Raw genomic sequence first — 12,175 nt, forward strand, 5'->3', positions numbered from 1 at the left:
CTTTGGATATATGTGCACCAATATCCGTTCACATGTGGTTGTTTTACTCTCATCAAGAAAGACTGATCAGATAGCTAAGAGAAATCTGTAGCAGTAATGGTTTTTAATGAAAGCTAGTTGAAGAAAGTGGGGAAAAAAAGAGGCTGTGTGACTACTCTGCATCCCATTTTTATTCCTGACTTATTTTTCCATCTTATACAGGATGCAGTAAAGCACACACACCACAAGCTTATCTGGGAGTGGGAGTAGGAAATATTCTATTTTATATTCAGCTGTGCTTTGGTCAGTGTGGTCTAATACAGCCTGCCCCTCTGCTGCAGTCATAGGGTTGTTTTTCATAGTGGAATAATAGTTTGGCCACTGTTGCCAGCCTGTATGTGGCAAGAGCCTAGTATGATAGTTAGGATCTGCAGCTAGGGCCAGCTGCATTTTCCACCTTCACGTGGTCATTTTAGCTGGCATCCTATCCAGTGATTTTTGACACTCATAAAAATATTACTGATATTGTCCAGCTGCTTACATGAGCTGTCTGCCAGTAGAGAAAGCAAGAATAACATTTCGTATGGCTCATTTTGTAGATGGGTATTTGACACACAAGTACCAAACCTAGTCTTGTATGTCCGCTTGTTTGTACTACGAAAGGAAGAAACTAGTGTTGCTGTTTCTTCCTAATTCAGAAATCATCAAACTTATGAAGAATGGTTTGTACATAGCTCACCCATCAATTCAAGGTAGGAGCAGGTAGTTTTATGGAAATCATAAGGACAACCTCACTGAGTTGGCATACTGCTGTTTCAGTTCCTGTGCTTTTCCTTGGGTTTATTTGTCGCTTATGTCACACAGTTCCGTGTGATGACTGTACGACTTTACAGACTGGAGGAAAACAGGATTTGGTACACCAAATTGTCTCTTACGTTTCATGTTTCAGGTGACTAACACAACTTGTATCTGGTGAAAAGCCAAAAGCTTGTTTGCAAGCACATTAGCTGAGCAGGTATCAGTTGGAGATGTGACAACCGAAGTGTGTACTTGGGCACTCAAATAAATCAGTGTTTCAAAGGTAATTTTGTTTGGTGTTACTTGGGCTATTGTCTTTGAGATTCTGAGCGTGCAAACTGCTTGTGCCAGTTTGCTTTCTCTTCATGAAGGCTTGCTGAGACAGACATGGCAATGTCCTCAGTAGGATACTGCTGCTTATGTGAACACTTCATCCTGTTTTTCTAGCTGTTGCACACTCCGAGAAGCCAACTTTCTGCTGTAGTGTTCCTTTTGTATATTTATCCCTGTAACAGATCTTTCAGATACGAAAGTACAGTTACAGCTGTTTCACGAGAAAGTGCATCATCTGTGGTAAGCAATTTGCCCAGGGCCACACATGAAGTCTCCGTAGGTGGTATTTGAACTCTTCTCTTTATTTTTAGGCTAGGTATTACTTCAATATGCACCTGGCAGCACAGTTTCCTAATTTTAAATTACAAATAGAAAACCCAGTCCTTCTCCCTCTCTAAGGATCTCTGCATCAAGGGTGAGGAATAATCGAGCTGTAATGAATCACAGCCCTCATCTTCCTCATGGATAAACTTTATTTTTTTTTTCTAGTAGAAAAAAATAGAGTAGAGGTGTTGCATGTTAGAGGAAACAGTTACTGACTGACGAACTATAAACAGTGGCAAGTCTCTAGCCAAACACTCTGTTTGGATTCAAACAAATTTAATTAAACTATTTCGCTAGCCCTTTTACAAATGTTGCTGAAATAAGTGTTTTCATATGTGCCAGAGAAAAACTGAAAGCTTTGACACAAATGTGTAATATTATATATGAAATATGGTCTTTGGGCTCTGTTCTTGATTTTGCTTTGAGGTTATCTTGCTGATGCAAGATCTTTTTCTGTTATTGTTTCTCCAGTGTCCAGTATTTAAGACCACAATGTGTGGACTCCTCTCTTTCTTCTCACCCTCTTGGAAAAAAGATGGCCTGATGTAGGACTCTGGGAAATGTTGAGTTTTCATTTAGTCACTGAAGAGTTTACATAAGTGTAATGTACTGTTAAAGGACGCTTTGACATTAGAAGATGAAACTCTTTTATGTTTTTTATGATGTGGCAGGCATTTTAGGAGAAAAGGGCCTTCCCGACTTATGCCGGTGAAGGGATTTGACTTCATCAAAGCATTACCTTGTTTCCGAATTCATGTATGTGATTTATTTGCTTTCTGTGTGAATCAAAGAGTGATGGCTTTCATTTCACAGGTTGTATTAGCAGTGTAAAGCAATGGAGTCCTATCCATTTTTAGTAGCTCGGTATTGAGTAGCATTCAGTGATCGGTGCCTTGACAAACTCACTGCAGTGAGTGGGATGGTTTAAACTGTCGTCTGACCTGTGCAGGGGATGCTCACACTGCTACTAGCTAGCAGTTGGGGTAGAGTAAATTGTACTACTCTAATATTTTTACCATTTGTTGTTCTAGTATTTGCACCACTTGCAAATTTTGATTTTTATATTATTTTTTCTTCTAACAGAATTGTTAATTCTCTCACTCCCAGTAGTTGTTATCACTTACAGGGTTGGATGTTTGTGCTTCTTTTGAAAATTTTCAATCTAGATAGTTAAACAGTTACTTGAAAATACCTCTTCATCTTTTAAAGATGTTAATGTTGCATCTTCTGATTTCTGTTGAGTTTGCTTTGCTCTTACTGGTGAAGGAAGAGAATCCCTTCTGGCTTCCCAGCCTTTCTGTGCCACACACTTGATGCATTCACATGCGTTCTTCCACTAATACGATCCGTGTTTGATTAGTCCTGCCACTGTACAAAACTGCACTTAAAGTTCTTTTAATAGATTGCAAACGCATAAAAAGCCCTTTGTCTTCCACATTTTACATCATTTTCTTAATCTCCAGCCAGAATTTTCCTAAAATCTTGGGATTTTGCCATGTATTTAAGTGCTGCTGCCTTCTCCTTTTTGCTCCCATCCTGTTGCATTGTATGGTGGTGTGGGAAAAATGTGTCATGGATCAGTAATTAAAGTAACAGTCCTAGGGAGAGTTTCAACAAAACAATGCTCATTTACATGTAGGAACGGCTTTTGTGCACTTGTTCCCTGTGGCCCTTGCTTGCCTTCTTATAACCGGGGTATCTTGTTCTGTGGCAAAAACACCACAGGAAAATATGGTTGCTTGTAGCCCATCGTCGAACTTTTCTCTAACGTTGTGTTTATCTAGACTATGAGATGAGGTCTATCGTCTGTTCAGCCTGGAGAAGAGACCTGTTTTCGACTGAGTCGTGTAGTGGTAGGACAAGGGGCAATGGCTTCACATTGAAAGAGGCTAGATTTCGATTAGATATTGAAAAGAAATCTTTTTACCACAAGGGGTGGTGTGGCCCTGGCACAGGCTGCCCAGAGAAGCTGTGGGTACCCCATCCCTGGAGGTGTTCAAGGCCAGGCTGGATGGGGCTTTGGGCAGCCTGGGCTGGTGGGAGGTGTCCCTGCTTCTGTCAGTGGTCTTGGGCCTTGGCTACAAGATCTTTAAAGGTCCCTTCCATTTCTATGAAATCCAGAACAGATGGACTTCTGTCTCCTCCTCACACACAGACTTCCATGCGCTAGCTGTGGTGAATCCTTAGGTTTTGTAGCTCAGGCAGCTGTCAGGATCCTTGTCTAAACGTATTCCTTAATATTTTTCATGGTTTTCATTTGTGCTGAAACTTGTCCAATTTGGTCTTAGCTCAAAGATGTTTTTAGAAGTTCAAAGCAAAATAAATTTTATTTTCAAATGGAGGATAAACACTTCTCTGAGGATGCTGGAATACTAATCCTCAGGTTCTGCAGCTTGCTGTACTGGGAAATTAAGTGTACTTATGTCTGAGCTGGGGTTGGACCAGATTATCTCCGGAGGTGCCTTCCAACCTCAGTTGTTCTGTGATTCTGTGATTGCATCTCAGTTTTATCCATGCCCATCATCCTGTGTGGCTGAGCCTTCTGGTGGTCAGAAGAAATCAGTTCCCGAGCAGAAATGTAGTCGCTTTGCTTTCCTTTATCCTCCTGGTTTCATTTCTCTTCTAATCGTATCGAAGATTTCTGTCTCAGGCTTACTACAGCTTTTTCTTCTTCTATTTTAAATGATACCGTAGCGCAAGGATTACGTTTGGTATGTGTTCCTAATTGTAATGCATACAGCAACCAGCTTCAAAAATTAGCAGGCTTGATTTCTTAATCCCCGTCCCATGGGTTTCAAGTGTACAAAATGCTATGTTTGGCTTTAATGCTTCAGCAACATTTATGCCACTTGCTTTGGTAAGTGTGGGTTTAGAGCTCTGTCTAAAAAAATGCTAGGGCTCGCTTTCTTTACTGTCTAAAAAACTAAATGTTTTTTATGTATTGATTGATTGTTATTCTGGCTATTAACCTGTATCGACGTTTAGTTTCCAGTTCCTTCTTTTCCTGGAATACAGCCAGTTTGCTGCTCGAGTATCTCGTAACATCTTGAGGTTTTGTGTATTGCTGCCTTTCTGTGCTGCAGCAGCACTTCTCACGTTCATTCATTCGCTGCTTTGCTCGGTGCCTGAAAAAAACTTGTGAGTAAGCTGCAGCTCTGCTTCCTGATGTGAGCCCCTTCCAGTCACGTGCTGGAGTGCTCGCTCTGTGACTTGCAGATAGCTCAACCGGGGCAGACCCTGTTCTTTAAAAGAGCTCGGGCTAGAGAGGTTGTTTGGGCAGCAGCCACATCCAGGCTGATAGCCCGTTATCACCACCAGTCGGTTCATTTGCATACACGTTGCATTCATTTATTAACAAAGACATCATACGTTCTGCTCGTGTACAGAACGGTTGTGATGAAACCTTTTTCTTGCAGACAGGTAGGTGGCCTGTCTGGTCTGGAAAATGGGAATCCCTCTGCACGGCTTCAGGTTTGCCTCAGGAAGCTGAGGGGAGCGGCCCTACAACCTGGATGGCTCTTCTCCAGATTGCACTGTGTGTAGAGCACTGCTTCCATCGATGCGGCAGATGCAAAGGAACTGATGAATGGATGTAAAAATAACATCTGCTGGGCCCTGTAGGTGGTCGCTGTTGTTCCAGCGGTACGAATGTGCTGCTGTCTGTATCTCTGAAGAGAAAGAGAAACATGAGATCGACGTGTTTAAAGCATAAAACCTCTTAACCTTATCCCAGGCCAAGTTTGTAATTTATGTTAATTGTAAGCCTGTGTGGTCTGAGATCCTCAGCGGGTAGATCTGTTTTCTTCTTGTGGCTCTGTTGGAAGGGATCCACTCGAATCCATAGCAGCATAGTGCAAACCACGGCCCCTGCTCCTGGGGTCCAGCCTCAGACCCAGCACCCCAACCTTTGCTGCAATTTGGGGTTTTTACTTCAACAACGGGAACAAATGACTGTGCTTACATCAGTAGGGTAAGACTCGGGGTAACGCGGTTTGTAAATAAAAATAGAAGTACAACCAAATGGCATGAAAAATGAGTTAATGCTGACAAGGAGCAAAGTGAGGAACTGTATAAACCCATGTAACTTGACAGCTGCCAGCCTGCTTGCTTTCTGGGCAGAATCAAAACCAAGGAGTGACTCTGTGTGTGTTTTCAAAGATTTCCCTAGACTTAGATGGCATTTTGATTCTTTGGTCAATCGAAAGCTATAGTGTTTTCCATGGTGTTGGTTGGTTTTGGTTTTTGTGCACAGGAAGGGAATAGAGGGCAAGGGGACGGAAGGGAATAGAAGGAAGCTTCCTCTGTACCTGTCCTGTTTTATTCAGCAATAAAGGGGTGTTTCAGTTCAGCAAAAACTGTGCAATATCTGCAATTGAAATGGATATATATTTTTAACTCAATTAACTTGAGTAACCAGATGCTAGCTGTAAAAGCTTTATTAATTGTTCTCTGTAACTTGAAAGGAACCTGAATTTAAATAATAAGTTCAGAGCATCTCCCTGTTTTATTTAGAGCTTTGTAATTTTGTTTTGTGGGGGAGCACGATTTAATTATAATTCAGAATAGTTTGGCAACCATTAAAGCAAATGTATTTGAGCGCTATCAGAAAGAACAAGAGTTCATAGCTACTTCTGTAAGAGACCCAAGTGAGGAACTGATTTGGCTTGACAAGTTAAAGGTAACAAAAGTGGGAATTTCTAACGTTCACAGGGGGATAGACCTATATATCTGCCCAGAAGTTCTTATTCTGTAGCTCCAATATCAAGTGTAGCTTGGGGTGGGTTGGTTTGTTCATTTTTTTAATGCCTCAGTAAGCATTCGCAGAAACATATATGACAAAAATGATTTTTTTCTTGAATGTCATTCTTGCATACGTGCTTTTTTTTAATAATAATAAAAAAAAAAAGCAAAGGGAAAAAAAGGAACTGCATAAGTTTAGACCACTGCTGTTTTTAATATGGGGGTTAAAAACCCTTTATTTCAGGCAGTCTTAAGTACAGCCATGGGGAGACACACATCTGTTGGTGACTTTGTACAGAAAATTAATTGTCTGCCATCACCGCACGGATCAATACTGCCTCAGTTCACATGCTACTAATGAATGACTTTTCCCACAAAAAGGTGGCAGAGGTTCTCCTGCCATATAAAGCTGCTGGTTCTGCCCTTTGTCTTGCCATTCAAAAAATCGTAGTTCATATTGTTTAGTTCCTTTAGTTTGGTTTCTTTAATGTGGGCAGATTTCATCATACGTGCCCCCAACGTTATGAATGCGTATTGTGTACTTGGGGTGTATTTGGACATCGCTGAAGAGACTTGATGGGGTTGATTTTCTAGGAAGTGAAAAGAAAAAATCCCAGTGGAGAACAGCCCCATGTGCTAGCATCCAGCATCCTCTGAGCTGTTTCTAGGTGTAAAAATGGACAGACATCCTCACCCGGGAAGCCTGCTCTGCTTGCTCATTAGAGGACTTGGAGCTCTCTTTACTGGGTGGCCAGTGGTGCGTCCACGCAGATGCGAGATGAGTGAGTGTAAGTAGTACGGGCAAGGTCCCTCTGCTGAGAAATAATCTCAGGTTGGAGGAATAAACTCGTGGAAGTCTGTTCCTTGGAGTTGTGGACCAGTGAGGTTGTGCTGCCTCCCTGTAGTGTTGTGATTGATGAAGGCGCTGCCTTCAGACACTTTGGCTGACTTGGTACAGAGTGCCTAGCCAAGCAGAATACCAAATGCTGTTCTCTGTCATTGCAGTGGGGTGGGGAGTAGTCAGTGTGTGTTTACAGTAGCTTTCTGCGAACCTTTTTCATTGACCAGTGAGAAGTCGTGAGGGCTTTTGCGGGCTTGGAGGGTGGCGATGTGGAATTTGTTAGGTTTGGGAGTGAATGCATGCTCTGGTGTTTTATGGCGAGGAAAGGAAAGAACGTGTTACAGCTGAGAATAGCCAAAAAATAAAAATAAAATGGTCATTCTTGGGATATCCCGATCCACGTCGCTGTCCTTACCTTGTCCAAAGCTTGAGCTGTGGTCTAGTCTAGCACAATGGTTTTTCGTGGTATGTTTTTTCATTCTGCTGTTCTTGCAGGCTCATGAAAGCTAAAGCTGAGAAGTAAGCGTGTTGGTAGAAGGTTAGAGACCTGTGGAGACCTCACAGCAATTCACATACTGAAAAAGTTGAAAATCACTATGTTTTTTTTTTCTACATCCTAATTTGTGCTTTAATGGCTAGAACACTGACTGTCCAGAGCATCCACCAGGTCATTCGTTTTTAATTTCTGAGAAGTTATATGCTCATCCCAGTGAGGAATGGGAATCATTTTGATATCTCAAAATATTTACAAGGGCTGGGAAACCATTAACCATCCAACACTAATTCACTATGCAAAATTATTCTCAGAGTGTTGTTATCTTATTCTTACAGATAAAATTGTTAGGATCATGCTTATATGATAGCAGAATTTGCCACTGTGTATGTCATCTAACCACATCTGATTCTTACTGCTGTAGTCAATGAATCAACTGTGAGAACTGCTCTAAATTGGCACCTTTGTATGAATTAGACCTGAACTTGTTTCGATTTACCCTGGCAGTAGAACCTGAAAATATCCTAAAAATTTTCAAATTCAGGAACTACTTAAAAGAAATAATGATGTAGTCATTCAAAAATAAATGTTTGCCTCCTCTTTTTAGGTCAAAAGACTTGTCTCCACTTACATGGTATCTTTCCTTACCTCTACGTACCGTATGATGGTTTTGGACAGCATCCAGAACGCTATCTCCGCAAAGTGGCATTCAGCATTGACAGAGCACTTAATGTGGCTTTAGGCAATCCGTCTTCTACTGTTCAACATGTTTTCAAAGTGTCGTTAGTATCCGGAATGTAAGTATGACCTGCTACAGTTCTTTCTGTTACTTGTTTTGAAATGCTTTTTGCAGTTTGATTTAGAAACACTTAATGTGGACTTGGGTGACTGTGGTGCTCTTCCTTTTTCTTTTTTCTTTTCCCCTCCATGTGTGATTTCCTACAGGCCTGTACAACTGAAAAACTTTTCTCACTTGCTTTAAACTAACATAATCAACAGTTATGCTTGACACAAATGGTTGGCACAACATTTTTTCCTAAACTTGCATCCTACTGCCCGTCATGTTTCCAAATCTGTTCCTTTCAGTTTTTTCTGTCTCTGCTATAACAGCAGTACTTTCCAGCCAGCATTTGCTACATGTCTGGCTTATTCTAGGTTCCCTGTGACCAAGCATGTCTTGCAGGAGTCTGCCTCCAGGTCTTTTTTTTTTGATCATCTAAGATGGCCCCTCGAAGTCTACCACAGCAACTGTCAGGTCATGCTTATCCATCTGATCCTCCAAGCAGCACAGACCATGAAGATGAGGCTCTCACTTATCTGTCAAGCTGACTGCTCTGTTTTTATTTAGTGTAGCTTTCTACTGCTGCTGAAACTATATATTATTACTGGATGTTAACATTTTAAGGATTCTCTTGATCAATTTTTATTTGACTTGCATAACCAAGGACTGAAAAATGTGTCAAATCATGGTGAATAATAGCAAGCTGTCCTGGAGGAAAACAGTTAATCTGTATATGCATTGAATTTTTCATCTGCAAAACAATGTAAATGCTAATTTTCAGTACTGTGCAGCACTACCTTTTACTTTTCTTGTTCCACGCTCTGTTGAAAGAAATCCTTTCCAACAATTAGTTTCAGGAAGATAATCTTTCTGTTCCCAGCTAGTTGTAGTGCTATCGTCTAGATATTGCTAGCAAAATGCCTGCAATATCTCTTTTTATTAATATTTTTAATCAGAACATTGTTTTTGCAATAGCAGGAAAGCTAACCCACTGTATTTTTTATTTTTGTTATTTCTTTGAGAGCTGTGTGGACGTTGGCATAGCTGTTCATGTTTAACCCAGGCGGATTAGAGTGTTGAAGGCAATCTTTCTTCCTCAAATCGGTGAGAAGGCAACAGACACAGAGTAGGAGAACCTGCCTCTTTGTCACCTCTCTTGCCTTAGAGTTCAAGTCATTATTGAAGGTCAGACTCTCACTGCCTCAAACCAGCATTGGAAGGACTGTTTCAAGTATTTTCTTTGCTTGCTTAAGAGGCTAATGGGATACACCTAGCAGAAATTGCAGCACATCTTCATCTTTTACCTGGGTAGATAGACATGCTTATGTAGTGACAGAAACCTGTTTGCTTTCTTCTGTTCTGACTGGAGTCACGGACCTTAGAGTGTCTCCGTGGTGAGAGACCTGTATTTTAATTAAAATCTTGGAGATTATCTGTTCTTTTCTGTATTAGTTGGAAAATTGTTATGTAATAAGGTGTTTGTTTAAACCTTTTCAGATTTAACATAGGATTGTTGTCGTGTTAACTTCAAACATAGTGGATGTCCAGGGATAAGCAAGGGGTTAAAATATGCTGTCCGCTTGCATCGTGTAGTTAAAGTAGGTGTTCATATCTAACCTTGAAGGGCTCATAAATCTTACTTTCCCTGTTGTGCCAGATCAGTGTAAGTATGGATCATTTGCCATGCAAGTGCTGACTTTTTTAAAACTGGCTCTTAATTTCCCTGCCTACAGCATATTGAGCCATTGTAACTCAATGCGTATAAGCTGTCATTAAGTTTCCGACAATTTCTGTAAGAGATTGCTTCGTTATATAAGATCTCATTTTCTCCTTTTCAGCTCTCAGTTTGTTGTTACAACTTATCTCAGCTTTAATAGCACAAACATCTTTTGAAACAGTTCGGTATAAATGTGTGCAAACATAATCGTATTAAGGACAGCAGTATTAATGCTGGGGTTGTGCAGTTCTGTTGAGTTTGCGTTTAATTTAGGACTGAAAACCTTCTTACTACCTCATTTTTTAGACTTAGCAAGTAAGCATCAAAGCTGCACTTTCTAATAATACTCTTGACTAAGAGATTTTATTTTATTTCGGAGAGGTAACATTTAAATGGATGTATTCATGGACTTCTGTTGACTTCAGTCACGATTACTGCAAACTGTAGGCTTCTTGCATTTACGCAACGTGTTGAATTATGGCCTGTTTCCTTAACATGCTGTATTACAAGCATGTTAGATTAGATTAGCATTCTTGATGCTGAAAAGTCAGTAATTCAGTCAAGTAATACCAGAATTAATATTGCCTGTGCAACCTCAGCTTAATCTTGACATATTCATTATGACATGTATTCTTTAATTGCATTCTCAAATCCTATTTTCTTCAGGATTCATGCCTCATTTAGTGCACGAGATGACTAGTAATCACTGGAAAGGGGCAGCTATTCATTCTTTTAAGCTGCTCTCATTGTTCAGTTATTTACATTACACAGCTGATATTTATTCATTTACACCTGATCTGCGGAATTAATGTTCTCAAGGACTTTGTTAAAACATTTATCAGAAGAGTTGAACGCTGTTTTGAGGCAGTCCAGTGCTAATAAATGCAGTGAAAGTGCTATTATGATATGGCATCAGTGAGTTTACATGGGGGGAAGGTGAGAAACAATGCTAAGCCAGAAGTGCTTAAGTGAATTTTTGTTAGATATTCCGACATGCGTAGGGCCTATTGTTTTTATCTTTAACATTATACTAGTAATGTAGAGCCTCAGCTGCAGCTTTGAGTACTTGGCATTTCACCAAATAAAGTGGAAAATGTTTTAAATTAGTCCTTCAGAAAAGGAGTGGCAGCATTGAAAAAACACTACCTACCTGTCATTTTGTAATCTTGCCGTCTCTGGCAAACTTGTGACCCATGGTAAGAGCTTCCTGATGAACCCACCTACCTGCATTAGACTGAAATTTCTACTGCAAAGTGTGCAGTGTAGCCCTGTCTTACCTCCCCAGCCTCTGCATTCTTTTTTTCCATTCTTGCTTTTGCCTTCCTCCCCAAATTCGCATGTGCGTGCTCCACATCTGACCCCACCGAGTCAGCCTCTTTTATGAAATGTCTGTTCAGAAATGTGTGATGTGTTTTTAATAGTGTGTAAAGATAATGGGTTAAGATTCTGTTTTGAAATAGAGTGACAGTGTATTATTAAGTAATACATTTGGATTATAATGATTTTTGGCCCAATGCGTGGGAGTTTTCAGTCTCCTGGATATGCAGTTCATTTGTGTTTTTTTTCCCCCCTCTCGATTTTAATACGCTTCATGGTAAATTGCAGCAGAATAAATGCCACTGCATAACCGGCTAGCCTCTTGCTTTTACTTCTTCCTCTCCAGGCCTTTTTATGGTTACCATGAAAAGGAGAGACAGTTCATGAAGATCTATCTTTACAATCCTGCAATGGTAAAAAGGTAAGGATATGGTGGTGTGAAGTTCTGGCTTGTATCTTGAATAGAAAAAATAATATTTGGAGCAAGATTCAACAACATCTTAACAAGAGAAGCAATAGAAGTATTGTTCAAGTTTTTCAAAACAGTGAGAAAATTACTAATTTTAAGCATATCAGTAATCGTTTTAAAGGAGTAACATGTTACGAAAACAAGACCAAATCATACATGCCTGGTTATCTTAACTGTAATTACTCTGCATTTGAACATGTTTGCGTCAGGATATCTTTCCTGTAACGCCTAAGGAAAATGTTGTAGTTAGTACATTTAGTGCTCTTTCATATATTATGAAATGGATTTTGGTAGCTCTTATGTTTTAGATTCCAGTACTCATTACTAAAATTAAAATATACTTGGAAAATTGGATAGTTTTTGTTATTAAACAGTTTCTAAAT

At 40.1% G+C, this 12,175-nt stretch overlaps 1 protein-coding gene across 1 annotated transcript in view; it reads left to right on the forward strand.

Annotated features, from left to right (window-relative positions):
- The window catches only part of REV3L (REV3 like, DNA directed polymerase zeta catalytic subunit), a 115,394-nt gene that overhangs the window by 35,948 nt on the left and 67,271 nt on the right, over window positions 1-12,175 (forward strand). Inside the window, exons 2-3 of the mRNA XM_027454696.3 lie at window positions 8,116-8,305; window positions 11,670-11,744. Of these exons, the coding sequence (XP_027310497.2) occupies window positions 8,116-8,305; window positions 11,670-11,744 (265 nt within the window). The remainder of the gene's footprint in view (window positions 1-8,115; window positions 8,306-11,669; window positions 11,745-12,175) is intronic.

This window comes from Anas platyrhynchos, chromosome 3, assembly GCF_047663525.1.
Source record: "Anas platyrhynchos isolate ZD024472 breed Pekin duck chromosome 3, IASCAAS_PekinDuck_T2T, whole genome shotgun sequence".
Taxonomy (NCBI): Eukaryota; Metazoa; Chordata; class Aves; order Anseriformes; family Anatidae; genus Anas; species Anas platyrhynchos.